Source organism: Lepidochelys kempii, chromosome 1, assembly GCF_965140265.1.
Source record: "Lepidochelys kempii isolate rLepKem1 chromosome 1, rLepKem1.hap2, whole genome shotgun sequence".
Lineage (NCBI taxonomy): Eukaryota > Metazoa > Chordata > Testudines > Cheloniidae > Lepidochelys > Lepidochelys kempii.
Genome location: NC_133256.1, coordinates 261,449,186 through 261,476,326, shown reverse-complemented (window position 1 = coordinate 261,476,326; position 27,141 = coordinate 261,449,186). Strand labels below are relative to the sequence as shown.

At 42.7% G+C, this 27,141-nt stretch overlaps 1 protein-coding gene across 4 annotated transcripts in view; it reads left to right on the top strand.

The window, feature by feature from the left end:
• Window positions 1-27,141, top strand: part of UBN2 (ubinuclein 2) — a 103,234-nt gene that overhangs the window by 58,778 nt on the left and 17,315 nt on the right. For all 4 annotated transcript variants that reach the window (XM_073327286.1, XM_073327287.1, XM_073327285.1 and 1 more), the window contains 8 exons: window positions 5,862-5,932; window positions 6,732-6,861; window positions 8,320-8,438; window positions 9,254-9,367; window positions 11,411-11,554; window positions 19,681-19,731; window positions 21,734-21,776; window positions 23,787-25,325. In XM_073327286.1, the coding sequence (XP_073183387.1) occupies window positions 5,862-5,932; window positions 6,732-6,861; window positions 8,320-8,438; window positions 9,254-9,367; window positions 11,411-11,554; window positions 19,681-19,731; window positions 21,734-21,776; window positions 23,787-25,325 (2,211 nt within the window). The remainder of the gene's footprint in view (window positions 1-5,861; window positions 5,933-6,731; window positions 6,862-8,319; window positions 8,439-9,253; window positions 9,368-11,410; window positions 11,555-19,680; window positions 19,732-21,733; window positions 21,777-23,786; window positions 25,326-27,141) is intronic.

Here is a 27,141-nt window from a genome sequence, read left to right as displayed (position 1 = left end):
GGGACGATTCCCAGTGGCTGCGAAACTTTCGCATGCGTAAGGGCACTTTCATGGAACTTTGTGACTTGCTTTCCCCTGCCCTGAAGCGCATGAATACCAAGATGAGAGCAGCCCTCACAGTTGAGAAGCGAGTGGCGATAGCCCTGTGGAAGCTTGCAACGCCAGACAGCTACCGGTCAGTTGGGAATCAATTTGGAGTGGGCAGATCTACTGTGGGGGCTGCTGTGATGCAAGTAGCCCACGCAATCAAAGATCTGCTGATATCAAGGGTAGTGACCCTGGGAAATGTGCAGGTCATAGTGGATGGCTTTGCTGCAATGGGATTCCCTAACTGTGGTGGGGCCATAGACGGAACCCATATCCCTATCTTGGCACCGGAGCACCAAGCCGCCGAGTACATAAACCGCAAGGGGTACTTTTCGATAGTGCTGCAAGCTCTGGTGGATCACAAGGGACGTTTCACAAAATCAACGTGGGATGGCCGGGAAAGGTACATGACGCTCGCATCTTCAGGAACTCTGGTCTGTTTCAAAAGCTGCAGGAAGGGACTTTATTCCCAGACCAGAAAATAACTGTTGGGGATGTTGAAATGCCTATAGTTATCCTTGGGGACCCAGCCTACCCCTTAGTGCCCTGGCTCATGAAGCCGTACACAGGCAGCCTGGACAGTAGTCAGGAGCTGTTCAGCTAGGCTAAGCAAGTGCAGAATGGTGGTAGAATGTGCATTTGGACGTTTAAAGGCGTGCTGGCGCAGTGTACTGACTCAGTTAGACCTCAGCGAAACCAATATTCCCACTGTTATTACTGCTTGCTGTGTGCTCCACAATATCTGTGAGAGTAAGGGGGAGACGTTTATGGCAGGGTGGGAGGTTGAGGCAAATCGCCTGGCTGCTGGTTACGCGCAGCTAGACACCAGGGCAGTTAGAAGAGCACAGGAAGGCGCGGTGTGCATCAGAGAAGCTTTGAAAACCAGTTTCATGACTGGCCAGGCTACGGTGTGAAAGTTCTGTTTGTTCGTTTCTCCTTGATGAAACCCCCCATCCCTTGGTTCACTCTACTTCCCTGTAAGCTAACCACCCTCCCCTCTTCCCTTCGATCACCGCTTGCAGAGGCAATAAAATCATTGTTGCTTCACGTTCATGCATTCTTTATTCATTCATCACACAAATAGGGGGATGACTACCAAGGTAGCCCAGGAGGGGTGGTGGAGGAGGGAAGGAAAATGCCACACAGCACTTTAGCAGTTTACAACGTTAAAATTTATTGAATGCCAGCCTTCTTTTTTTGGGGCAATCCTCTGTGGCAGAGTGGCTGGTTGGCCAGTGGCCCCCCCACCACGTTCTTGGGCGTCTGGGTGTGGAGGCTATGGAACTTGGGGAGAAGGGCGGTTGGTTACACAGGGGCTGTAGTGGCAGTCTGTGCTCCAGCTGCCTTTGCTGCAGCTCAACCATACACTGGAGCATACTGGTTTGATCCTCCAGCAGCCTCAGCATTGAATCCTGCCTCCTCTCATCACGCTGCCGCCACATTTGAGCTGCAGCCCTGTCTTCAGCCCGCCACCTCTCCTTCCGATCATTTTGTGCTTTCCTGCACTCTGACATTATTTGCTTCCACGCATTCATCTGTGCTCTGTCAGTGTGGGAGGACAGCATGAGCTCAGAGAACATTTCATCAAGAGTGCGTTTTTTTTTTTCTTTCTAATCTTCACTAGCCTCTGGGAAGGAGAAGATCCTGTGATCATTGAAACACATGCAGCTGGTGGAGGAAAAAAAAAGGGACAGCGGTATTTAAAAAGACACATTTTATAAAACAGTGGCTACACTCTTTCAGGGTAAACCTTGCTGTTAACCTTACATACATAGCACATGTGCTTTCGTTCCAAGGTCGCATTTTGCCTCCCCCCACCACGTGGCTACCCTCTCAACCCTCCCCCCTCCCCGTGGCAAACAGCAGGGAACATTTCTGTTCAGCCACAGTGAAACAGCCCAGCAGGAATGGGCTCCTCTGAGTGTCCCGTGAAGAAAAGCACCCTATTTCAACCAGGTCACAATGAATGATATCTCACTCTCCTGAGGATAACACAGAGAGATAAAGAACGGATGTTGTTTGAACGCCAGCAAACATACACTGCAATGCTTTGTTGTACAATGATTCCCGAGTACGTGTTACTGGCCTGGAGTGGTAAAGTGTCCTACCATGAAGGATGCAATAAGGCTGCCTTCTCCAGATAGCTTTTGCAAAGGCTTTGGGAGTACATCCAGGAGAGCCGCGAATGCCAGGGCAAATTAATCCTTTCACATGCTTGCTTTTAAACCATGTATAGTATTTTAAAAGGTACACTCACTGTAGGTCCCTTCTCTGCCTGCCGGGTCCAGGAGACAGCCTTGGGTGGGTTTGGGGGGTATTGGCTCCAGGTCTAAGGTGAGAAACAGTTCCTGGCTGTCAGGAAAACCGGTTTCTCCGCTTGCTTGCTGTGAGCTATCTACAACCTCATCATCTTCTTCTTCGTCCCCAAAACCTGCTTCCGTGTTGCCTGCATCTCCAATGAAGGAGTGAAACAACACGGCTGGGGTAGTGGTGGCTGAACCCCCTAAAATGGCATGCAGCTCATCATAGAAGCGGCATGTTTGGGGCTCTGACCCGGAGCGGCCGTTCGCCTCTCTGGTTTTCTGGTAGGCTTGCCTCAGCTCCTTAAGTTTCACGCGGCACTGCTTCGGGTCCCTGTTATGGCCTCTGTCCTTCACGCCCTGGGAGATTTTGACAAAGGTTTTGGCATTTCGAAAACTGGAACGGAGTTCTGATAGCATGGATTCCTCTCCCCATACAGCGATCAGATCCCGTACCTCCTGTTCAGTCCATGCTGGAGCTCTTTTGCGATTCTGGGACTCCATCATGGTCACCTCTGCTGATGAGCTCTGCATGGTCACCTGCAGCTTGCCATGCTGGCCAAACAGAAGATGAGATTCAAAAGTTCGCGGTTCTTTTCCTGTCTACTTGGCCAGTGCATCTGAGTTGAGAGAGCTGTCCAGAGTGGTCACAATGGAGCACTCTGGGATAGCTCCCGGAGGCCGATACCATCGAATTGTGTCCACAGTACTCCAAATTTGACCCGGCAAGGCCGATTTAAGCACTAATCCACTTGTCAGGGGTGGAGTAAGGAAATCGATTTTAAGAGCCCGTTAAGTCGAAATAAAGGGCTTCATTGTGTGGACGGGTGCAGGTTTAGATCGATTTAACACTGCTAAATTCGACCTAAAGTCCTAGTGTAGACCGGGGCTCAGGAAGGCAATGGATTTGCAGCAGGAACCAGTATCATAGAATCATAGAATATCAGGGTTGGAAGGGACCCCAGAAGGTCATCTAGTCCAACCCCCCGCTCGAAGCAGGACCAATTCCCAGTTAAATCATCCCAGCCAGGGCTTTGTCAAGCCTGACCTTAAAAACCTCTAAGGAAGGAGATTCTACCACCTCCCTAGGTAACGCATTCCAGTGTTGCACCACCCTCTTAGTGAAAAAGTTTTTCCTAATATCCAATCTAAACCTCCCCCACTGCAACTTGAGACCATTACTCCTCGTTCTGTCATCTGCTACCATTGAGAACAGTTTAGAGCCATCCTCTTTGGATCCCCCTATCAGGTAGTTGAAAGCAGCTATCAAATCCCCCCCTCATTCTTCTCTTCTGCAGGCTAAACAATCCCAGCTCCCTCAGCCTCTCCTCATAACTCATGTGTTCCAGACCCCTAATCATTTTTGTTGCCCTTCGCTGGACTCTCTCCAATTTTTCCACATCCTTCTTGAAGTGTGGGGCCCAAAACTGGACACAGTACTCCAGATGAGGCCTCACCAATGTCGAATAGAGGGGAACGATCACGTCCCTCGATCTGCTCGCTATGCCCCTACTTATACATCCCAAAATGCCATTGGCCTTCTTGGCAACAAGGGCACACTGCTGACTCATATCCAGCTTCTCGTCCACTGTCACCCCTAGGTCCTTTTCCGCAGAACTGCTGCCTAGCCATTCGGTCCCTAGTCTGTAGCTGTGCGTTGGGTTCTTCCGTCCTAAGTGCAGGACCTTGCACTTATCCTTATTGAACCTCATCAGATTTCTTTTGGCCCAATCCTCCAATTTGTCTAGGTCATCCTGTATCCTATCCCTCCCCTCCAGCGTATCTACCACTCCTCCCAGTTTAGTATCATCCGCAAATTTGCTGAGAGTGCAATCCACACCATCCTCCAGATCATTTATGAAGATATTGAACAAAACCGGCCCCAGGACCGACCCTTGGGGCACTCCACTTGATACCGGCTGCCAACTAGGCATGGAGCCATTGATCACTACCCGTTGAGCCCGACAATCTAGCCAGCTTTCTACCCACCTTATAGTGCATTCATCCAGCCCATACTTCCTTAACTTGCTGACAAGAATACTGTGGGAGATCGTGTCAAAAGCTTTGCTAAAGTCAAGAAACAATACATCCACTGCTTTCCCTTCATCCACAGAACCAGTAATCTCATCATAAAAGGCGATTAGATTAGTCAGGCATGACCTTCCCTTGGTGAATCCATGCTGGCTGTTCCTGATCACTTTCCTCTCATGCAAGTGCTTCAGGATTGATTCTTTGAGGACCTGCTCCATGATTTTTCCAGGGACTGAGGTGAGGCTGACTGGCCTGTAGTTCCCAGGATCATCCTCCTTCCCTTTTTTAAAGATTGGCACTACATTAGCCTTTTTCCAGTCATCCGGGACTTCCCCGGTTCGCCACGAGTTTTCAAAGATAATGGCCAATGGCTCTGCAATCAAAGCCGCCAATTCCTTCAGCACTCTCGGATGCAACTCGTCCGGCCCCATGGACTTGTGCACGTCCAGCTTTTCTAAATAGTCCCTAACCACCTCTAGCTCCACAGAGGGCTGGCCATCTCTTCCCCCTTTTTGTGATGCCCAGCGCAGCAGTCTGGGAGCTGACCTTGTTAGTGAAAACAGAGGCAAAAAATGCATTGAGTACATTAGCTTTTTCCACATCCTCTGTCACTAGGTTGCCTCCCTCATTCAGTAAGGGGCCCACACTTTCCTTGGCTTTCTTCTTGTTGCCAACATACCTGAAGAAACCCTTCTTGTTACTCTTGACATCTCTGGCTAGCTGCAGCTCCAGGTGCGATTTGGCCCTCCTGATAACATTCCTACATGCCCGAGCAATATTTTTATACTCTTCCCTGGTCATATGTCCAACCTTCCACTTCTTGTAAGCTTCTTTTTTATGTTTAAGATCCACTAGGATTTCACCATTAAGCCAGGCTGGTCACCTGCCATATTTACTATTCTTTCGACTCATCGGGATGGTTTGTAATCCTAGGGAGGAAGAGAATCCTTAATGAACTGAGATGAGGGATTTCACTGTTGGTATAATTTATCGAGTCGTGTTTTTCCCTTCAAGTGAACAGTGAACCACTGACCCAGTATGATTTGATTTTATTTTTTTTTATGGGGGGAGGATATCATTGCTGGTGGTATCTTTTGGAGGAGACATTAAAACAAAGGACCTAATAACTTTTCATTGAAAGGTCCTTTGGCACTTTTAGCAAGAATGGGGTACTAACCCCAGAGACCTGGCCACAGTCTAAATTGAATGATTGTTTTGCCTGTTTGCACTTCTCCTGCAGTTTCAATTGGATATAGTAATATTCTTCACTTCCTATTCTAAATAGTCATGTAGTGGTTTTGTATTACACTGTTATGGTGGGTGTATTTCAGGGCAGGGTGATATATGGCCATAAAGGTAGTTTGTATATCATTTAAGTCTGTAAAGATCTTTAGGGTAAAATGTGCTATAAATTTCTTAGTACTTTTATTGCTCTCCTTCCAGGCTGCCAAGCTGTTTGATGAAGAAGGCAGGAAGAAATTCTTCACGCAGGATATGAACAATATTCTGCTGGAGTAAGTGTTCACCTCTTCAGTTCTGTATGTTTTGGGATGTTATCTTTAAATTACTCCTACAAAGACCTTAAAAAAGGAAACTAAACAAGTGGGGAAGACAAGTTAATCTCAGCCAGTTAGTGACCAGCTGGAAGATCTGTACTGGTGACAAGTTCCAATACAGAGATGCATCTGTATGGTTTATCCAGTGTAAAATATTTTTCAGTGCCCTGGGCCTTGAGTTCGTTAGCATAGTTCTGTGGAAGTTTGCATATCACTTCCCTACAGTCCCATGTTTGAATAAAATGAATAATTTCAGATTTTATTAAGAAGGAGAAACCTAGCCCATTCTAATTCTCTAATCTTTGCAGCACAGTGTCTGGTGTGGGAAGGTGATTTTGTATGGGGGGGGGCGGTCCTTATATGATCATAGTGTAGGTTAAAAAGAAATATTTTAGAAAATGTTAAATTATTTCTGAATAAATGTAACAGCCACAGTTGACTCATTCATGGCATGAAATTGGCATAGTAATTGCAAATTTGAATGGCATACAAACCATGTTTAGTATTGCCAGGGTAATATTTATTAGATTAGCTAACAATGAGAGTACATTCAGAAAAATATGCTAATGGACTTTAATCTCTCTGCAAAAATTAGTCTTACTGACACACCTATAGAAAAACACTCCACCCTTCATGTGTGTTTGTATGCATAACTAGAGTATGTGATGTACACAAAGCGCCTTAGGTGTCTGCACAGTTTCCATCCTCACCCAGGATTGCCTCACTAGTTAGCTATCTCTTTGTTTGTTTCTGTCAGTATTGAGCTGCAATTACAGGAGATAAGTCCTATCGTCCGTCACAACGTGTACTCCCATCTTGAGGCTTTTGTGCCATGCAATAAGGACACACTGATAAAGCGTCTGAAGAAATTACACCTCAATGTCCAGGTAAAAGGGGGAGAGAGAGTGGCTTCTGCAGGAGTCATGTATGTAACAGTAAGGGCAGGGTGTGAGAGACTGAAGGCAAAGCTAGTTTTCCAGGTATTATTTCAGGACCTTTATGGCGATGGAACTGCTTCATCTTGAAGGTTAGATGAGATCAGAAGTCAAGAAGGTTGTGGCTGTGCCTGGTGTCTAGCTCTGCTCTAATGGTAGATTACACAGATAATAACACACAATGAATGGACAAAAAAATTGGGTACCTGATTGTACAAAATTCCATGCAAATAAGCCATTATCGTAATAGGAGGTTAGCCAATTTAACCCTTTTTGTGAGTAAATATGCTGCTTTCATAGAATCATAGGGTTAGAAGGGACTACAAGAATCGTCTAGTTTAACCCCCTTTTGTACTTATTATGATTGTCAGGTGATTTTCGTGCTCCATTTTCACCGTTGCTTTGCTTTTAAATATGGGTGTGTATATTTTCCCTGTGAAGATGAGTAAATTAAGGTATTTTGTGATCTATGATTGAATAGTAGAGCTGCCCTGGTGGTCTGTTTAATGCATTGCTACTTGTGTGAGTAGTTAGAGTTGGTGGTGGAAGAGCTCAGGACCAAGCCTTGTTCAGGACCTGGAAGCGTTCATGGAGGTAGACGGCTTGTCACCTATGTGGTATGGAGGAGGGGCCGGGGGTGGGAGGATGAGTAGATAAATGCCACATGTTACATGCTAAAACGTCCTCTTGCTGGTTGTAGGAATGTTGTTAAAGCCTTTCTCGGCAAATGGTTGCAGTGGCCAGGCATAAAATAATTAAGAGAGGGAAAATGGTAGGTGCATAATATAATATCAGCTTAACATTTGCTGGAGATCTTTTGCTGTGAAGATGATCATTCCTCAAAATTTGGCAGTCTTGCATATTGCCCGAATGGCTTGTATACAACTGGGAATTTTTGGCCACTTTAATTTTAAATTACTTACTAGCAAGTGTTGGTACCCACTTCAGTCCATTTTTCTTTCTTTTCTATCAAACACTTTTAGCCCCTTTTTGGTAAAAAGGGTCCTCTGAAGAGACCAAGAAGTAATGCTGTGAGAAATGCATAAAGATAGAAATGTTTTTCTTTCTAGATATTTGCCTTTTTTTTGGTCTTTCGGTTTCAAGAACATCTCAGCTGTATTAGCAATTAAACAGTATACCATTGTTTTGTATCATTGTTAACCAAAATGTGGTAGTTCAGTGCCATTTTAGAGAACCATGTTGGAATTTCCCATGCTTTTTTGTTACTACCAATAAGCAGGTACTGCTTGAACTGTTTCTAAAGTTTCCATACGTTTTGATGGGAATATTGATTAGAAATCACTGTTAAGGTCTGATTGCAGTCTCTGAGCAGCAGCTCATAAAACATGTTGGGTATGTCCTTTGCAGTGCATGTACCAAGATTACTTTGGTGTTGTTGCCTCTTCCCAGGATGACCGTTTGAGGGATCCACTGCAAAAGCTGAGACTGGCTGTCAGCAATGTCATGCCTGAACAACTATTCAAGTATCAGGAGGACTGTCAGGCTCGCAATCAAGCCAAGAATGCAAAGTGCGTACTTTTGAAGTCGGGATATTTGTATTTGGCCAGGGGATTCATACAGGAAACATGGGTTAAATTTCCATGTTTCTCAATTCTGGGGTATAAATACTGCAAAGGCAGTGTACTCAGACCATATGCATATAGGGGTGTAAAGGGAAATTGGGACAGTGCAAAGTACTCTTTGATTCCTTCAGCTAATTAAGTAACACTATCCACTAACTCTGAAAAGAAGTCTCATTAAGTGACTTTGAGGTAAGATCTTAAGGACAGGAGGAAAAGGAGGCTGTAACATATAAAGAGTGGGAAACAAGAAGAAGATGGAATTGAGATGTATTTTTTTATGTTCTTGATTATTTTTGTCCTGATTATTAAAACTCTTATCTCTTCACTGCATGAGGGAAACTGATTTGGGCTTGGGTTTTGGTATAGGAGTAAGAATTGACTGGTGAGCATCATAGAATCATAGACTAGAATCATAGAATATCAGGGTTAGAAGGGACCTCAGGAGGTCATCTAGTCCAACCCCCTGGTCAAAGCAGGACCAATCCTCCATCTGTCATCACATTCACAGCACTAGACTGACAGTGAGCAGTCCTGAAGGAGTCTACACAACTTGCCCTGGCAGCCAGAGGTTGTGCGAGTCACATGGAGAGATGGAGTGGGAGGGTCAAATGTTTGCCTCTTTGGGAACGGTATAATGAGAACCTGAGGGCTGCGCCCCTATTTTTACAGCCTGGTAAGAGAGAATTCGTGCCTTTCTAAGGGGAATACACCATGTGTCTGTGTCTTTAAGTCCTAATTCTCTCACAAAAAATTTGTTCTAGATTGCAAGCAGAAGATGAACGAGAGAAAAATGGGTCAGAGGAAGATGATGATGAGAAGCCAGGAAAGAGGATTATTGGGCCAAGAAAGAAATTCCATTGGGATGATACAGTGAGGTGTGACATAACATTCCCCTTTTTCACCTTGCACAAGTTTTTTAACACACCTGTGTGGACACTGAGCCACAGCACCATCTAGTAAACAATCCCAGTCAGAAACAGACTTGATAGAGATTTGGAAAGGGACAGGTGCAATATGGCTTTATAAAAAAAGATAGGTATGAAGGAAGGCATCTCAGTTTCCCATGCAGCTTTGTTTCTGAAACTTGAGGGGTGGGAGACCTGAATCCCCACTCCAGTCTCTTTATACCACATAAAAATGCTGGAGCAGTATAAAAGGCCATGCGTAAAATCCTGTATCCAGCCAAAGGGAGGATATCCCTGATGTAGGAATTTCAGAAGACAGTTGAAAAGCTGCATCCCAAGGACTTACCTTAAAAACTTTAATATAAGAGGATGTGCTGGGGGTGGGCTGCATCACATAGCACTGTTTTGATTTTGGACAGCACAGAACCTCACCTGACATAATGATGACTTGTTTACTCCAGGAAATTTAACAGTTACTGAAAATTGTTTGGTTTTTTTAGCAAATGGATTTCACTAAATCAGTATTTAAAAAGGTAAAAATATCCCAGTTTAGGCAAGACTTAAATTCACTTCAGAGCAGAAACTAGCACTAGTGAAAAGTGCTGGATTTGCAGCTCTTGGACACTGATGAGGTCTTTGCCCATCTACATCTGTGGCCAATATATCACAAGCTGGCCTAGAGAGACTACCTGTAGAGTCAAGAAGGGAGTTCAGTTTTTGTCCCATTCATTCAGTCTGTCCACCAAGGCCTAAAAAGGCAATTTTTTTGGTATAGCTCAATGTCAGGTGCTTCAGTGACAGTAAAAAGACAAGGTCCCTGCGCAAATGAGCTTGTGGTCTCAATAAATAATGTACTGTGATGTGGAATACGGTGTATCAATAGAGTTTTAGGCATCCTCTGTTCTAAGAAGAAATTGGAGCCATGACAGACCAGGTGAGGGAGAACGTTCCAGACATGGGGATGCCATATAAAAGAGGACATGTCAAGAATTGGAGGGCACAGAGGCAGTCAGTCATAAGTCAGGCTGCATATCTGTCACGGAGTCCATGACTTCTGCAGTGGCACTCCAGGGTTGCCTGAGCAGATCAGGCAGCCCCTAGGCCAGTTGCACCAGCTGCTGTTGGGGTAATCTTGGGCTACTGCGGTCCCTCCACCCCCAGCAGCAGCAGTTTAGGTGTGGGAGGGGGCTCAGGGCTGGGGCAGAGGGTTGGGGTGCAGAGTGGCACTTACTTTGTGGGGGCTCCCTGGAAGCTGCCGGCATGTCCCTGCAGCTCCTAGGCGGAGGGGTCAGGGGGCTTTGTGCACCGCCCCTGTCTGCAGGCACCGCCCCTGCAACTCCCACTGACTGCGGTCCCCAGCCAGTGGGAGCTGCAGAGCCAGAGCTCGCGGCAGGGCCAGCGTGTGGAGCCCCTCCCGGCCTTCCCTCCCCCTATGAGCTGCAGGGACAGGCTGGCTGCTTCCAGGGAGCTGCACGGAGCCAGGTAGGGAGTCTGCCAGCCCCACCAATCCTTCCCTCTTGGCACCAGCAGGGTTCCCAGGGCATGTGCTGCCCGCCCCCGCCTCCCTCCCGCCCCCCCAGCACCTGTGGCGGTCCTGGACTACCCTCCCCCAGCACCCGCTGCAGCCCCCGGCCCAAGTTTTAGTTAGGGGTATATAGTACAAGTCATGGACAGGTCACGGGCTGTGAAAGTTTTACTGCCCGTGACCTGTCCATGACTTTTTTTACTCAAAATATCCGGGACTAAAACGTAGCCTTAGTCATAAAGCCTGGAGGGAATTAAGAGGGAAGTGGAGAGGTGGGTCATCAATGCCAGTTACAATGGTTGTCTTTTATATTAGCATCTTTCCTACAAAAGTGGACTGAGACTCGTGAGCTCTTTTCACAGAGTGCAGTGAACAGCCCATTACATGGCAACAACTCTTCCATTCCTCAGTCTTTCTGCTGAGCGTTCAAATTGACTTTTGCAGTCCATTGAATGGTTCATGCCTGGCTTCTCTCTCTTTCTCAATAGGGCTTTGTTGTGTAACCTTGTCAAGATCAAGCTGGGATGCTATGAGCTAGAGCCAAATAGAAGTCAGTCTCCTGAGGATTACCTCAAGACCTTTATGGAGACAGAGGTGAAACCACTCTGGCCTAAAGGCTGGATGCAGGCTAGGTAAGATACTTGCTTAGTATCTCTGATTGCCACCGTGTAACAGCTTCTTGAGTCTCACTTAGGGTGACATGTTTCTACAGACAGTTGGTATAAAGGGACACTGTCATAATTTTAAAATACTGTATATATCCTATTACTGATAACATTTTATGTCATTGAAACTGAAAGTTTAAAAACATCTAACGTTCATTACTGGTGCAGTTTATTTTTTTGCATTTCACCTGGTTTGAACAATGTAGCTACTTCAGGTTTTCTCCTTTGCTCTTTTATACTAACATGATGCTATAATATTTAGGTTCCCTTAAGGGGAATGTTTTGGTAACACATCTCCTAATTGAAATGAAATGTTCCTAAAAATATTTCAATTATGTTCTGTAAATCTCTTCTAAATATACTTAAATATTGTGCCATACTACGTGACATTGTCACTTTAAAGGGTGGCTGGCAGGCATCTTTCGCATTACCTTGTTAAAGTAGTGAAGGTCATGTAAAGTTACCAGCTGTGCTTTAAACTGTGCCAGCTGAATTGGAACAGAGTTGTAGGAAGATTGACAGATTTTACAAATTAATTTGTTTCTTCCAGCCCTCAAGATTCTGTGTAAATACAGAAGAGTGCTTTTAGTGGAGAGTTATTCTCTCTGTTGGTCTGCCAGAGGTTGAGTTTACTAACCTTCAGAGCATGGTCCAAGGCGCATCTTTTTGGAGATATACAGGAAATTATGGGGTGATTGCTGGGGAGACTTCTCCTGTGATGTTTAGGGTGATATAGGAAGTAGCGCTGTCTGTGTAATCTCTGACCAATTTAATGTGTGACTAGATTATGGTTTTAATAGGTCAGTGATCTCATATTATAGCGAGAGTGCACAGAACATTTTATTAATAATCCTTTGTACTTTTATTTCTAAACTGTCCCCTGCTAAGGCACTTATGTCATTGCACATCATCCAAAGTACAACAATTTCTTAATCTTGTTAAAATTCAAATAAACCAATGAACCAAGTACCATGCAGAAGGGAAAAGGGATGGTAATAATGAGGCTAAAATGCAAGTTTGAAATAAAGTCCTATGGTGTTCTCTAAAAATAGGAAGAGATAAACAGAGTCAGATGGTAAAGAGGTGAGTAAATTCCATACTTTAGGGCCCATCGCAGAAAAGGCATAATTGCCTGCGAATTCTAAGACATAACTAGTCTTGGAAGGATAAGATTTTTGTGAATAAATGTTGATTTCACCATACATACAGAAAATGAAAAATATTTCCATAGATGATGAAAATTTACAGATCGGAAAAGTAAGAAAAATGCTGCATGAGAACTTTTTAGAGTTAAAATCCAGTTATTTAGATTTCAGAATTAGGCTTATTACAAATGGACTAGCAAGTGAAAAATAAAAACATATATGTTTTGTTGATTTAAGGATATATACTTTGTATATTTTGACATGTGATGTTGACAATTTGTTTTAACATTGATAATGCTTTAACCCTTTGAATCTCATCATTTACTCTCGTTAAATAACTGACACCCCACCCCATACTTTCTGCAACTGTGAATATTGATAAAAATATTTGTAAAAAGCTTAAAAGTAAACATCAATATTATCCATCAAAATTATTTTAAAATATGAATTCTGCCATGCTTAAACATAATAGTTGGAGTTCTAAAAGGTGGGTGGTGTCAGAGTTTGGGTGATGATCTGAGACTCAAGGAGGTCCTAAGTGTAGCCAAAAGCCAACACTACTTATGACTGAAAAAAATAAGTAACCAACTAACTAGCTTATAACCCAGAGTAGGGAAAACCCGCGGGCCACATCCAGCCTGTGGGACCGTCCTGCCCGGCCCCTTAGCTCCCAGCTGGGGAGGCTAGTCCCCGGCCCCTCCCCCGCTGTACCCCCTCCCCCGCAGCCTCAGCACATTGCACCACCGGTGCTCTGGCCCGCCACTCCTGCCGTGCAGCATGGCGGCGTGGCTGGCTCCAGCATGGTAAGGAAGCAGGGAGCAGTCAGGGAATGGGGAACAGGGGGCCTGGGTAGGTGTGGGAGTCCCAGGGGGCCCATTAGGGGGCAAGGGTGTGGAAAGGGGGCAGGGCAGTCAGGGAGAAGGGGGCATTGGATAGGCGTGGGAGTCCCAGGGGGCCTGTCAGAGGGCGGGGGTGTGGATAGGGGTTGGGGCAGTCAGGGGACAAGGAGCAGGGGGGTTTGGAAGGGTCGGGAGTTCTGAGGGGGGGGCAGTCAGGGGGTAGGAAGTGGGAGGGGGTGGATAGGGGGTGGGGGTCAGACTGTTTGGGGAGACACAGCGTTCCCTACCTGGCCCTCCATATAGTTTTGCAACCCCGATGTGGCTCTTGGGCCAAAAAGTTTGCCCACCCCTATTCTAACTTGTCTACCATCGCATAAGCAGCCAATGTAAAGAATACAAGGGAGGATGTAATGATTTTCTTAAATTAGTGAGTAAATGTGCTAATGGATAAAAACTTTCATGTTTACATGGGTATGTCTATTATTACTAAAAAAAAGAAAAAAGGAGGACTTGTGGCACCTTAGAGACTAACAAATTTATTTGAGCATAAGCTTTCGTGAGCTATAGCTCACTTCATTGGATGCATTCAGTGGAAAATACACCCAATGAAGTGAGCTGTAGCTCACGAAAGCTTATGCTCAAATAAATTTGTTAGCCTCTAAGGTGCCACAAGTACTCCTTTTCTTTTTGCAGATACAGACTAATACGGCTGCTACTCTGAAACCTGTCTATTACTATTATTAATGTGTTTATTATTTATATACTGCTGTAAATATATCTGACTCTACAAACAGTGAAGCACATGCCCTGTCCAGGAGTGTTTACAGTCTAAGATAGACAAGACACAGGACAACAGTTTAGGTAAGAGAGGGTCAGGAGAGATTATTGGTGAGGAAAATTAAGTACCGGAGTACTGTTGCAAGGTCATCCTAGCATAAATTAAAGCGAAACCTGTGCAAACTTTGCTACTGAAAACATTGTACCACTTCTGACATATGGCTTTCGATGCAATGAATGTTTGAAAAGTGTCTTCAAGATTTTTAATCTTACTACTTCCAGATGAGTGGTCTCAACAAGTGGGGCTACATAGGAGAAGAGTCGTCTCATCTCAATTACTTCTTCCCAACAACAAGATTTCTGTTTTATCAGAGTTAAGGACTAAGCAGTTTTATATATTCATCTGGTAATTACGTGACAGAAAAATAGCTTGCTGAGTCTACAGAGAAAGACATACATAATTATATATCCACATGCTGACCCAATTGTATCCTGCATTTAGAGGCTATTTCACCAAGAGAGCTCATGTATACTGAAAAATGTGGAAGATATGTGATATACATCAGGGATGTGTCCTATCAAATCAGACATGACAGTTTTCCATCACTATTAAATATGACCTGCACCCACTCCTGGGTAGTTTTAGAACACATCAACAAAGATTTAGTCACAAAACAGCCTACTTTCAGTCATATCAAAATTGCTGAGAGGTCCAGCATGCCCATCTGACCCTGCTCTAAAACCAGCAGAATACTCTCAATCATGGTTTCAGTTCCAGAAAAAGAATGGACCAATCTACCCAGGTTGTTAATTTTAAGTTTACCTATAAACCTGAATAGCTGTTTTCTCAACAGCCAAAATAGACAAATCAGATTGGGTGGTTGACTGTCACTCCAGCATCAAATGGTACCTTTTTGAGGAGGGGGTGGGCCTCTATGTGTTTGAGGGTGACCAGCACCCATAATTAAGCATTTTGTTGATGATGGTATCATATTCAGACTATTTGCTAAGGCTAGCCAGGTTGAATGATGGTCATAGTTCTCAATGGTAAGTCTTAATGAGCCCAGAAGACCACAGGTATCCCCAGCTTCCCAACATGTACAAAGGAAAAAATGGAGTACTTGTGGCACCTTAGAGACTAACAAATTTATTTGAGCATAAGCTTTTGTGAGCTACAGCTCACTTCATCGGATGCAGTCAGTGGAAAATGCATCCGATGAAGTGAGCTGTAGCTCACAAAAGCTTATGCTCAAATAAATTTGTTAGTCTCTAAGGTGCCACAAGTACTCCTTTTCTTTTTGTGAATACAGACTAACATGGCTGCTACTCTGAGACAGGAAGAAATGATGCAATCAGAGAATACAGAAAGACCAGCCTGAAGCCAGTCCTATCTACAAAGAACATAGCATACTTGACTGTAGGAACCACTAACTAGACACAAGAGTTCATGGTGTGTCTGTCTCTGAGGATAAAGATCATTTTTGTTCAGTCCTATCTTTTATGTATACCCCATGAATTCCTTGTACAGGAAATAATCTGACTTCAGGATGCTTCCCTGCCATCATCTCTAATCTCTGCCCCCAGCTGCTTCAGCTCCCACAGATGGAACCAGGGTGGTCTCTGAGCATAAGAGGCAGCCAAGTTTATATAAGTAAAGCAGTCTAAAGCCAGTTAACACGGATGATAATAGCAGTTGCTGAGCTGATCGATTTCTTCCAACACTCCTATAAGGGAAAGTTGAGCATTTCTTTACACCAGTTAGCAGGAAACAGTCCATCAGTCTGAGGGGCCGTAGAGGAATGAAAATACTCTGGTGTGGCATAGCTCCTTCACTGAAATGTGAGGTTGTAATGCAGTTCAGAAAGATGACCAAATACCCAAAATAGACAAGATCCAAAGACAGGTATATATGGCTGTCGTTATGGGAATGCACTTGTATTTCTGTCCAAAAATCTGTTTTCTAAACATTAATAAGCACCCTTGTGAAATAGGCAATCCCCATATTTTATTGATGGGGAAACTGAGGCACAGAAATGCTAAGTGACTTGCCAAAGGTTTTGCAGCAAGCCAGTGAAAGAGACAAGAAGAGAACTTAAGTCTCTTGACTCCCAGTTGCATGCTATACTTACCAGTCCGTGGAAAAAAGAAGCTAAGGCAAAACAGGAGAAATTGATCTTGTAACGCATGTTCCATTGCAGTGACATTATAAGAAACAGAATAACTAATGTAGACTTGATCATTATTATGTGTGATTCATACTGGTGTGACAGCTTGACTTTTGAATGTTGTACCATTTTTGATACATAACATTCTGATTGGCTTGCATTTCAGTTAATTGAGCTATAAAATATAATTTTAGGGGGAGAGGAGGGTGCATGCAAATAAGGTTTTGGGGTGATGCTGGCCAGAGATTTTTTACTACATCTGGTGGACTGGTCAGCAGTCAAGCTATAGTATATTCTAATGGGTATAGTAAACAAATTTGTGCCAACAAAAATTTGATTCAGCTGTGTAGGAGATAAAATTGTGCAATTTGCTACTGCCCTGGAAGATAAATATCTATCTGTACAATTTCTGGAATATTGGCAAGGCTATACATAGTGACTAGGAAGAGGAAGAAATTTCAATATAACTTTTTACAGAAACTTTTTTCTTTAAGTAAGAATGGGCATCAGCAGACTCCAAGGAGAGTACTTTGTAGTCCTTTATATTCAGAAAGCTGTCCATGGAACCTTTTAATCTAAAGGTGTACATAGGAAGGAAGAAGTGGGGGGAGGGAGGGTTCCTGTTGTCTGACAATGGTGAAGATGACCTCTTACAAACCATATACTGTGGTGTAAATAAGCAATTAGCACTTAACATGTGGAGTATCTCTTTTATTAACCAGCCTGCCTATTTGATGTGTTTGTAATTATACTTGGTATGTTCCATTATTTATGCCATTTTTTGGCTTTGGATTGGTGTTTGTTCAATGGCAGGAACTATATAAACTGAAAATTAATGAGGCACTTTATGTTGAATCATGGATAGGTGGATAAGCATGTAACATTCCAGATGAGAATGGTTTGAGGATATAAACAAGAGGTCTGAAATATCTAGATTCTGTGGAATGACAGGTTCAGCTCAGTTCTTTGCTCTTATGAACTAAATAATACATTGAATTCCATGTAGTTTACTGCTTCAGGGAGACTGTCAGAGGAAACATTCAAATCAATGTTTCGTCTATTCTGCCTGGACACTAAAGATCTCCTGGCATTTGGTTAGTAGGTTGCCCCAGTGTCACTGGCCAAAACCTGTCACCGCTCCCCTACCCGCTCCCACTGTCATGTGATGTGCTGTGTTTATATGCCATCTGCCTTTCTCCCCCACAGGGGTTATATTTCATTGGTGTGCATGTGTATAGATGAAGTGCTTTGGGATCTTTCAGGATGAAAGGCATTATATGAATGTAAAATATACTTGATAAACATTCAGTTTACTGATAGCTTTTTTTCTTCATCTGGAAACCCCACCATCCCTACCCGCATTGTATGTTGTGGGTGGGGGGTGGAGAAAGTGGTTTTTTTCATTGTTGTGAGGCTTTCATCTTTCTTGGAGGGGATTTTGCAGTTAGCTTTTGCTGAGTGTACTAGCATAGCTGTTATGGGAGCCCTGCTGCAGCCTGTGCATGTTCTTTGAACTGCATAGAGTTCTTTTTGAGTGTCTTAAACTGAATGTTCTCGTTAGCTTAAACTTTTATATATTGTTGAGCACAGTATTTTTGTTCAGAAAATTCAATATTTCCAGTTCATTTTTTGCTTTAGAATTTATGCTGCCCTGTCATTTGAGTATTGCCTCTAATTTCAGTTCCTTTAATATAGACCCATTACTTTGCATCTTGAGAACGTTGTAATTTCCACCCCAGATTCCAGGTTGATGGTGGTTGGTGTGTCTCAGTTGAGGAAAGGATCTTAAGGTAAAGAAAGTGCACAGGAAGGAGAATGAGGAGAGATAAAACTGTTTGAATACGATAGTAGTAATTAAGCAGAACAAAACAAATTTGTAGAGGAGGACATTCATATTCTCCCTGGATTTTCTTTATAGGCGTTCAGTGGCTTGGGAGCAGGAACAGTAGATGGGATGTGAGACAAGGTTGAAGACTAGTAAAATTGATGGAAGTAAAAGGGAGCGTAGGACTAGAGAGCAGCCGAGAGAATGGAGTCAAAAGAATTAACAATGGAATTGAGGAAGGGAAGAGGTTTGGAGTTGTAATGAAAAGACACTTGGGTGAGTTTTTGTATGGGATTTGAGTTTTCTTATGGGATGTATGATGATCTGCTCTTGGACCTGCCTCATGCTACAATGCTTCTTATATACTAGGAAACATGTTTTTCTGCTGTGGTGTGCCTCTACACACACAGCTCTAGACAGCTGTTGAGGATTAGGTGAAATGGTGGGTGAGTTGCCTGATAGAAGCCATACAGAAGAATGCTTCGTTATCCTAGTGTAAATGCCTTGCCTGGGGGGACGGGACGGGACGGGAAGGAGGAGGGACTGTAATTCACCACTGATGCAGCTCCATCAATGGTAGCATCAGTGGAAGTTCTAGTGTAGACAGCATGTAGGCATTTTTACCACCATGTTGTTCAACCCATCTCAGAGTAGGATCTGATGACAAGATAATAACACCTGAACCCTATCTACATTAAAACATCCACTGTTGCTCTCATTGGTAGAGCTGTACTTGTTGATTCCATTGGTGAATTTTTGACCATGTCGAAGCAGCCTAAGTGATGTAATTGTGAGTAGCAATTTTTTGGTATTCTGTACGTGATGCTGAGATGTTTGGGAGCTAGCATGTCTTTTGGATTCTGCTTTCCTCCTCCCCCATGGTAAGGAAACTATGGTGTGTAGACCCTTGCAGTGCCAAAAATTAATTTAAATCAAGGACCATGGTGTTACTCCATTACAATGTGTTGAAGTATTGATGGGATTTTTTGGTTGTACGTTGCACTGAGAGCCTTGGCAAGGGGAGGGGGACATTTTAAAATACAATACTTCTATCCCATTGAAGGTAATATTTGTCTACATTGCTTTCTGCCAGCTCAGTAGTTATCTATATCGAATGTGAATTATAATCTGTTTTGCAGCATGCTTCCGTTCATGGATGACTGTTTGTTTTTAACTATACCAAGACAACTGTACAAATAAATTGCTTGTTTCGTGCTTAGGGGGCAGATAAACAAATGGCCTATCTGAAAATCCAGTAGTAGATGAGTTGCGAGTAACCATGTCATAGTTGCTCATGTAGAATCACTGTATGTCTTTCTCTTTCTCCCTCCCTCTCTTTCAGGATGCTCTTTAAAGAAAGCCGAAGTGTTCACAATCATCTCACTTCTGCTCCGTGAGTACAAAGCTGGCACCTGCTGGTATCCCTTCCTTGTGCTTCAGTTGTCTGGGTAGCTGTGGTGAGCCTTGTGTGTTGCTCTATTTCTTAGGAGTTCAGACTGATTCTGGCTTATTTTCACTGCTTCTACCTCCTGCTGTTCGTTTGTTTTGCTTGAGGAGCTTTAGAATACAATGGGATTTTGTCTTTTAATGATTTAACTCTCTGACCTACCACTTTGGTGTTCTTGAGGCACTGTGGTTTGCGTAATTCAAGTGTGAAGTGGTTAAACAGCTGAAACAGATATTAATACTGGTATAATGCCTTTCATCCAAGGATTTCACAGTGATTTATGAATCCTAAACTTCACACCACCCTTGGCAAATAGGTATTATAGCATGTGGGCATTTCTTTCACTCTTTCTCTCTTCACTCCACAAAAACGCATCTACTAAGATATCCACTCTGATTTGAGTGAAACTCTACCTTCCCTAACCCTCAAACACTGCTGCTCTTGTCTGTGAGAACTCATTGTAGTTCAGACAGAACTGGAATAGTCATTTATAACTTTGAGCACCAAGCAAATTGTAACTCCTGTAATAAGCAAAAATAAATAAATAAAATTCTATGTTAATCTTACAAATAACAGACTAATGGTCCATCAAGTATAGTATCCTGTTTCAGAGCAGGGCATAAAAACAGTACAATGCACTAAACTATTTAATACTTTTGAGGAAATGGAAGGGCAAAGGTATGTGTGTGGAGGAGGATGCAGGTGGGAGTATGGTACTCCTCAGAGTTTGCATCTGAGGATTGTTGTTAGCCCTTATTGTTGTTCGAGCTGGTATAACGGCAGATGCTATTCATATTCATTTAAATGTTTAAACTTTTTTGCATCTTACTAAACTGGTTGCCTCAATAATATCACAGAGTTCCAAAAGTTAATTATCGACATTTTGCCATTTTATAAGCTAATCAGACAGAAGTTCAGTCTTTATTGCTCTTTTGTCCTTTTTAATATTTATTTTTCCTGTATGGTTTGATAACAAAATACAGATGTGAAAACATTCAGGGCACCCAGATGCCATAGGTTGTTCTCAAATCTAATAGCAGGTGTATGAGGAACTTTTATCTATGTAATAAGATTTCATGGTTGCCTCGGACATTAGGCTTCAAAGTGACAATATAAAGTGACAAACTGCTACAAGCATGTTTGAGAGTTCTTTTTATTCAGATTATCACCAGGTTCAATCATCATTAGGACTTGCAGTCTATTACCATCCAATTCACAAGTTTTCAGTCATTTTGACTTACAACTAAACTCATGTAACAGCAAAGTATGTATCTATGCCACATCAAGAGTTCTAGACCATTGTGATATCAGTGATAACTCAACCAATCGCCACCTTTACTGTATATCTAATTTGCATGGAACAGTTTCCTTAATCGTGTGAGGAAGATTGCACATTGGTCAATTACTTCTCCCAACTGCCACACCTGTGGAGCAGTACAGGCATTCAGCTACGGGTATAACTATCATAGATCACTCCAGATTGCACAAAGTTATACCTGCTACCAAGTAGGCAAACACAGTTGTGACTGAAATAGGCTGAAATATGAGTTTACATTAAACTGTGTAGTCTCTATTATAATTTGGAATAAAAATATTCTCTGCCTCAAAAGGGCAAAATGAGTCTCTTTTAACTTGGTATTTATGAGGCAGAATTAATAGTCAGCAAGCATATTAGATGTATCTAAGGAAGCACAGGGAAGCATGACAAGCATGATATTGCACTACATATCATCTCTACTTCCTCCTTTTTGCCCATTCCGTCCCATCCTTAACTGAACTTTTGTCTCAGGGACTTTTGCAGTTTAGATTGGGGGAGGAACAGTCTTCTGTGGTCCTGTGAACTTACTGCTCTGATGATTATGTCTTTTAGAATTAGAATGACTAACCCTCTGTCTTTTCTCTTGATTTGTGTGTGTGTGTCTCTCTCTCTCTCTCTCCTCTGCTTTAGGGCAAAGAAGAAGGTGATTTTGGCACCTAAACCCAAAGTGAAGGTAAATATTGTAGCCACCCATACAAATGTTCAGGAAGTGATGTTGAACATGGTGCATGTTAAAAACAAACAAACAAACAAAACCTTTTTCCATAGCTAAATCACTAGAACTGGTTGAAAACCTTCCAAGGGAACAGTTTTCCGTCAGAAAATGCTGACTTCATGAAATCAAAATGTTTCATGGGAACATTGATTTTGTCGAAATTTTCTACAGAAAATGAAACTTAACATTAAGGTCAAAATTTTGTTTCAACTTATTATATTATGAATTATAATATATAACAAGTCTGTTTTGACATAAATTATACATGAAAGTCAAAACAAAGTAAAAATGAAATGTATAATTTCAGTAAGATCAAACTGAAATATTTCAGAATATTTCATTTCTCAAAAAATACTGAGATTTCAATTTTTCATCCCAATTTGGGATTAAATCAAATTTTGGAATCTCAGAATTTCCTATGGGCTAGAAATTCCATTTTTTGACCAGCTCTTTTTATCACACACTTGATCCAGGTTCTTTGAGTGGACCCATTTGGTAACCTCCCTAAAAGAGCATATGCACATTTTTAAAAAATCTGCCTCCTGTTCGTTGTGGCCTCTCAAGTGTTTGGCTTAATGGCTCTGTTGACAAGGAGGAAATATGGTGGAATCCAGTTAACATCAGTTTGCACAATGCAATCTTTGTTCACATACTAAACCATTTATCATGAATATATTGCTAATGATCCTGTTTTATATCAATTAAAAATCACTGGTTACTTGTTTCAAACAGCACTTAATTGCATGTGGTGGCACCACATGCAGTTACTCACTCTAGAGACTTATGCCATAGGCTTTAAAGTGGGTAATATACCATTTGGCTTTATTGTAATTTTAAGTTATAAAGCCATTTCAAATGGGCTGTAAGAAGGTACTAAATGCGTTAAAGTATTACAAATTTTTTAAAAATGCATGTGCTTTGGTGAATTCATTTTCGTCTTAAATTAGGTCGTAGCACTGGAAAATTTTGCATATTTGGGTGGACAAGTTGTGTAGTAAGCTGATGTAGCCTCTAACTAGGCTTGACTGTATTTCATCTGAGTTCCATTGTAGTTATGTTTGTAGCTCAGATTTGCCTTAACTTTCAGCATACTGAAGACTAGCTCTGTAAGCCTCTATAATACAGTTTACTCTTTCATATTCCAAGTGGAACTACAGCTCTAGGTCTTGCTCCTGTGAGCAACACTGAGTATACTGCTAACATACTCCAGGAATATGTCGGCCTGGTACAGTAGATCATGTTGTCACTTTGTTACATTATGTACACAGGACTGAATTTGACTGAAACTACCCATTTTAAAATGTTGCATTCTAGAACCACTTCCTTGCTGCACCATCTCTTCCTGTGTGTGTTCAGTCATGCAGGCAGAGAAAGGTGGGACAGTATGCCATAATGTGTAACCTTATTGATATCTAGATATTAAGGGGTGAGTGCCTTACATATTCTAAATGTCAGTTTCTTTATAGGTCTCCTACAAACTCTGACCCAGATCCTCGAAAAGTATTTAGGTGCCTAACTCCCATTGTAAACAATGGGAGTTAGGCACCTAAATACTTTTCGAGGATCTTGGATCCTGTTCATAGCATGGTCATTATCTGGGATTTTGCATCAAGATGGCGTGGAGGCCATTCCCAATGCCTTACCACTTAACTCACATTTTTACATTCAGTGTTCTTAATATGATCGCTTGCAGAGCATAATACCTGTTCCTCATAACTGAATATTATGTTTTCCCCTTCCCGTACCCTATTACCTGGTGAACAAGGTATTCTGTACTGCAGCATCTAGGTATCAGATAATGCGTTAAAGGAAATCTTTAAAGGAAAAATACAACAATAGAGCTTTGCTTCTGGATTTGCAGAATGATAGCATTGCTAAATAAAGTTATGTTGATCTGCTTTGGAGAGGGCATTGTGACTTCCTATTGTTTTTCTATATTTTTATCCCATACCCCCAACCCCCCACCAGGACTCCAGTCCAAAGAAAGAGCAGAAAGCCTGTACATCTTTGGTGACTTCAGCTTGTGTTACTACACTGAATTCCAGCGCACCTATCAGTACAGTAGCTAGCTCTATCTGTACATCAGCTCCAGAGACCATCTGTTTGGATGACTCACTGGATGAAGACCTCTCTTTCCACCCACCTTCTCTGGATTCTATATCTGATGCTTTGGCAGTTATCAACAATGGAGCCAAGATCTTGCCCGTGGGGTCCACCATAGACACACCAACCTCAAGACCTCGCCCTGGGCTGAGAGAAGAGAAACTAGCAAGCATCATGAGTAAGTTGCCTCTAGCAACTTCAAAGAAGGTAGAGCCAGCTCAGACTCCACATTCATCCAGTCTTATCGCTGGTCACACAGGACCAGTACCAAAGAAGCCCCAGGACTTAGTTCACACGGGCATCTCTTCAGGCCTTATTGCTGGCTCTTCAATTCAAAACCCCAAGGTTTCCTTGGAACCTTTGCCAGCCAAACTACTTCAGCAAGGACTACAGAGGTCAAGCCAGATCCAAGCTGCTTCCTCTTCGCAGACCCATATTTCTTCCTCCTCCAAGGCCCAAGCAGTTACTTCCTCCTCCTCTCAGAAGTGCAAGGATGCTGCTATCGTGGTATCCTCTTCAGAGGGCCAAGGTGGTTCTTCCTCAACATTACAAGTGACAAAGATGCACCAGCATTCAGCTGTCCAACAGAAATATGTGTCTCCTCTACAAGCAACTATTAGTAAGTCACAGACCAATCCAGTGGTGAAACTGAGTAGCAATCCCAAACTCTCCTGTTCATCCCCAGTCATCAAGAGTCCAGATAAGCCAGTAATGTACCGCCTTCCTTTGTCTAACCCCTCATCTGGAAGTGGTTCTCAAGTATCCCACCCTCTAGTTTCTCGGACAACATCCAGCACCTCTACCTCTAGTAACTGTTTTGCCAAGACTATGGTGTCGCAGGGTTCTTCCCAGGGTTTCAAGCCTCCCTTCTCCATGGCTGCCTCTCCTAAACCTGCTGCCTCTCCCAAGTCCACAGCATCCAAACCCTCTGTCACACCCAAGCCCACAGCATCATCTAAATTTCCATCTAAATCAACCTCATCCTCCAGGCCCACAACATCACACACTTCTTCCAGTTCAAATGCACTAGTATCCCAGAGTAGTCACTCCAGTAGCAGCCCCCTTCATAAACAGCCCAGCGGAGTAAATATCAGCAGGCAGTCTCCAACAATGAATTTGCTGCCCTCTAGTCGCACCACAGGCCTTCAGCCTGCAAAGAACCCTCAGGCCTCTTCAAAGTTGCCCAACTCTTCTCCCTCTGGGACTATTGGCAAAAATAACTTGAGTGGAGTCGGAATGAATGTACCTGCCAGCAGGGGCAGTAACCCTAATTCAAGCGGAACAAGTAGGACTAGTCTCTCTGGGGGAGCAGGAAGTGGAACACAGGGTGCTACTAAACAATTGTCAACGCCACACAGGCCATCTTCTGCCTCAGGGTCTCCAGTTGTAGCAGCCAGCGTGCAGGTATGTATCTAATGAGACTTAATTGTGGGACTCATAATGTGATTTACTTTGAAGTTTCTTTTTGTCACTATCCTTTCCCATAAATGTGATTGAATATTGGTCGTGAACATGTTTTCACTAAATCTTTCTAATGCATATGCTGAAATGGTTTCACACTGGTGAAAGGGATGCTTCCTCACAGGGGCAGGGTTCCAACTGACCTTAGGGTTCAGGAGGGAAGGAATTTTCAGCACAACATATATTGGCACGTCTGTGGTGTAATGGAGCAGATTTTGTCTTCTCTGGAATACTGAGAAGAGATATATTAGATTTTTGTGGACTACAACTACTTAATGGTATTTCTGGAGATTGCAGTGGAATTAAGCATTGGTGAACTGAGGCCATTCCTTCTGTGTTTGATTTCCTTTATTGTAATGGCACTGATAAAGAAGGGTGTCTAGTACATCTACTAGCCACTCTTCCAGGATTGACTTGTACAATGAGAATTAAGTTGTGTAGGGTTAGAATAACAAGTATGACCTCTGTTAAATTGATGGATAACCAGCATAATTTTAATATTTATGCTATGGAATACTTTCAGAAGGCGTATGAAAGCCCAGGAGTGTGTACACATCCTGGAAATGAACTAAGTAAAAAGGGCTTGGGCAAGATTTGATTGTACATGAATAAAAACAATGCTTCATAGTTGCTCATATGAGAGAGTTTGAAAATATGCCCTGGCCAGACTTGCGGAAGTTCTGGTACCACTAACCAGGGAAGAGAATTTACAATTTCCAGAGTATTCTGTTCCACTTAGTAGGAATAATTAGGTTATTGGCAGGTTTGGGCAAAACAGATTCTCAGATTAATCGTCTCTTCAGGTCTGAGATTTTCAGTTCTCAGGTTAACATTTGAGTAAAGCTGGAGTGTAAATAACTACCTTTTGTTAGCATATGGTTCTCCACACTCTTATCCATAGGCTATTGTTTATGCTTTTACAATTCTGTGTGCCAAATTCATGGGACACATCTTTCCTCTACTATCCCTGCTGCACAGAAGAACTGAAGAAAGTAGGAAATAAAAGACCTTGTGATCGTGTAATTAAACACTATATCGTAATGCATATGCACAACTGTGCTGACTTAAAGTTGCATAGTAGACAACCATACATTTGACTTTTTCTCACTTCTTGAGAGCTTGACTTTGCAACCTAAATAATATTCCTTTAACATGGCTTTTTGTATGTAGTGTCCTAGGGTTTTGTTTGTTTGTTTTTTAAGAAAAAAGTAAAAACAGATATATTATGTACATCTGTAATGGCCTCCTTCATAAAGCATCATCAGCATCCTTTGAACCCTAAATCTGTGCTGCAATGCTGAAGACTTGTAGCACTTACAGATCTCACTTTATTAGCTGGCAGCAAGAGAAATTTGTTTATGCCACAGTAAGAAGGGATTTACAGGCACCATATGCTGGATTTGGAGGTTTATGGGGGAGTCTGGCCCATTTTTTTTCTTCCTGATTGAGGAGTTGAGGGAGCACCTGCCCTATGTGGTACCCCCACCAAGGAAGGGGATGTGATGCTGGGGCCATCCACTGAATTAGAGGATTATGGTTCATAGATAAGGCCAGAAAGGACTATTGTGATAATCTAGTCTGGCCATAGTAGGACTTCCCTGAATTAATTCCTGTTTGAATTAGAGTATCTTTAAAAAAAAAAAAATTAAGAAATTGTAATCTTTAATTTTAGAAATTCCAAGAATGTTTTAGTTCTGGCTATGGCTATGGAGGTGCGACAACTTCACTTCAGAAAGCACCTCCAGGCTCTCCAGCGGGA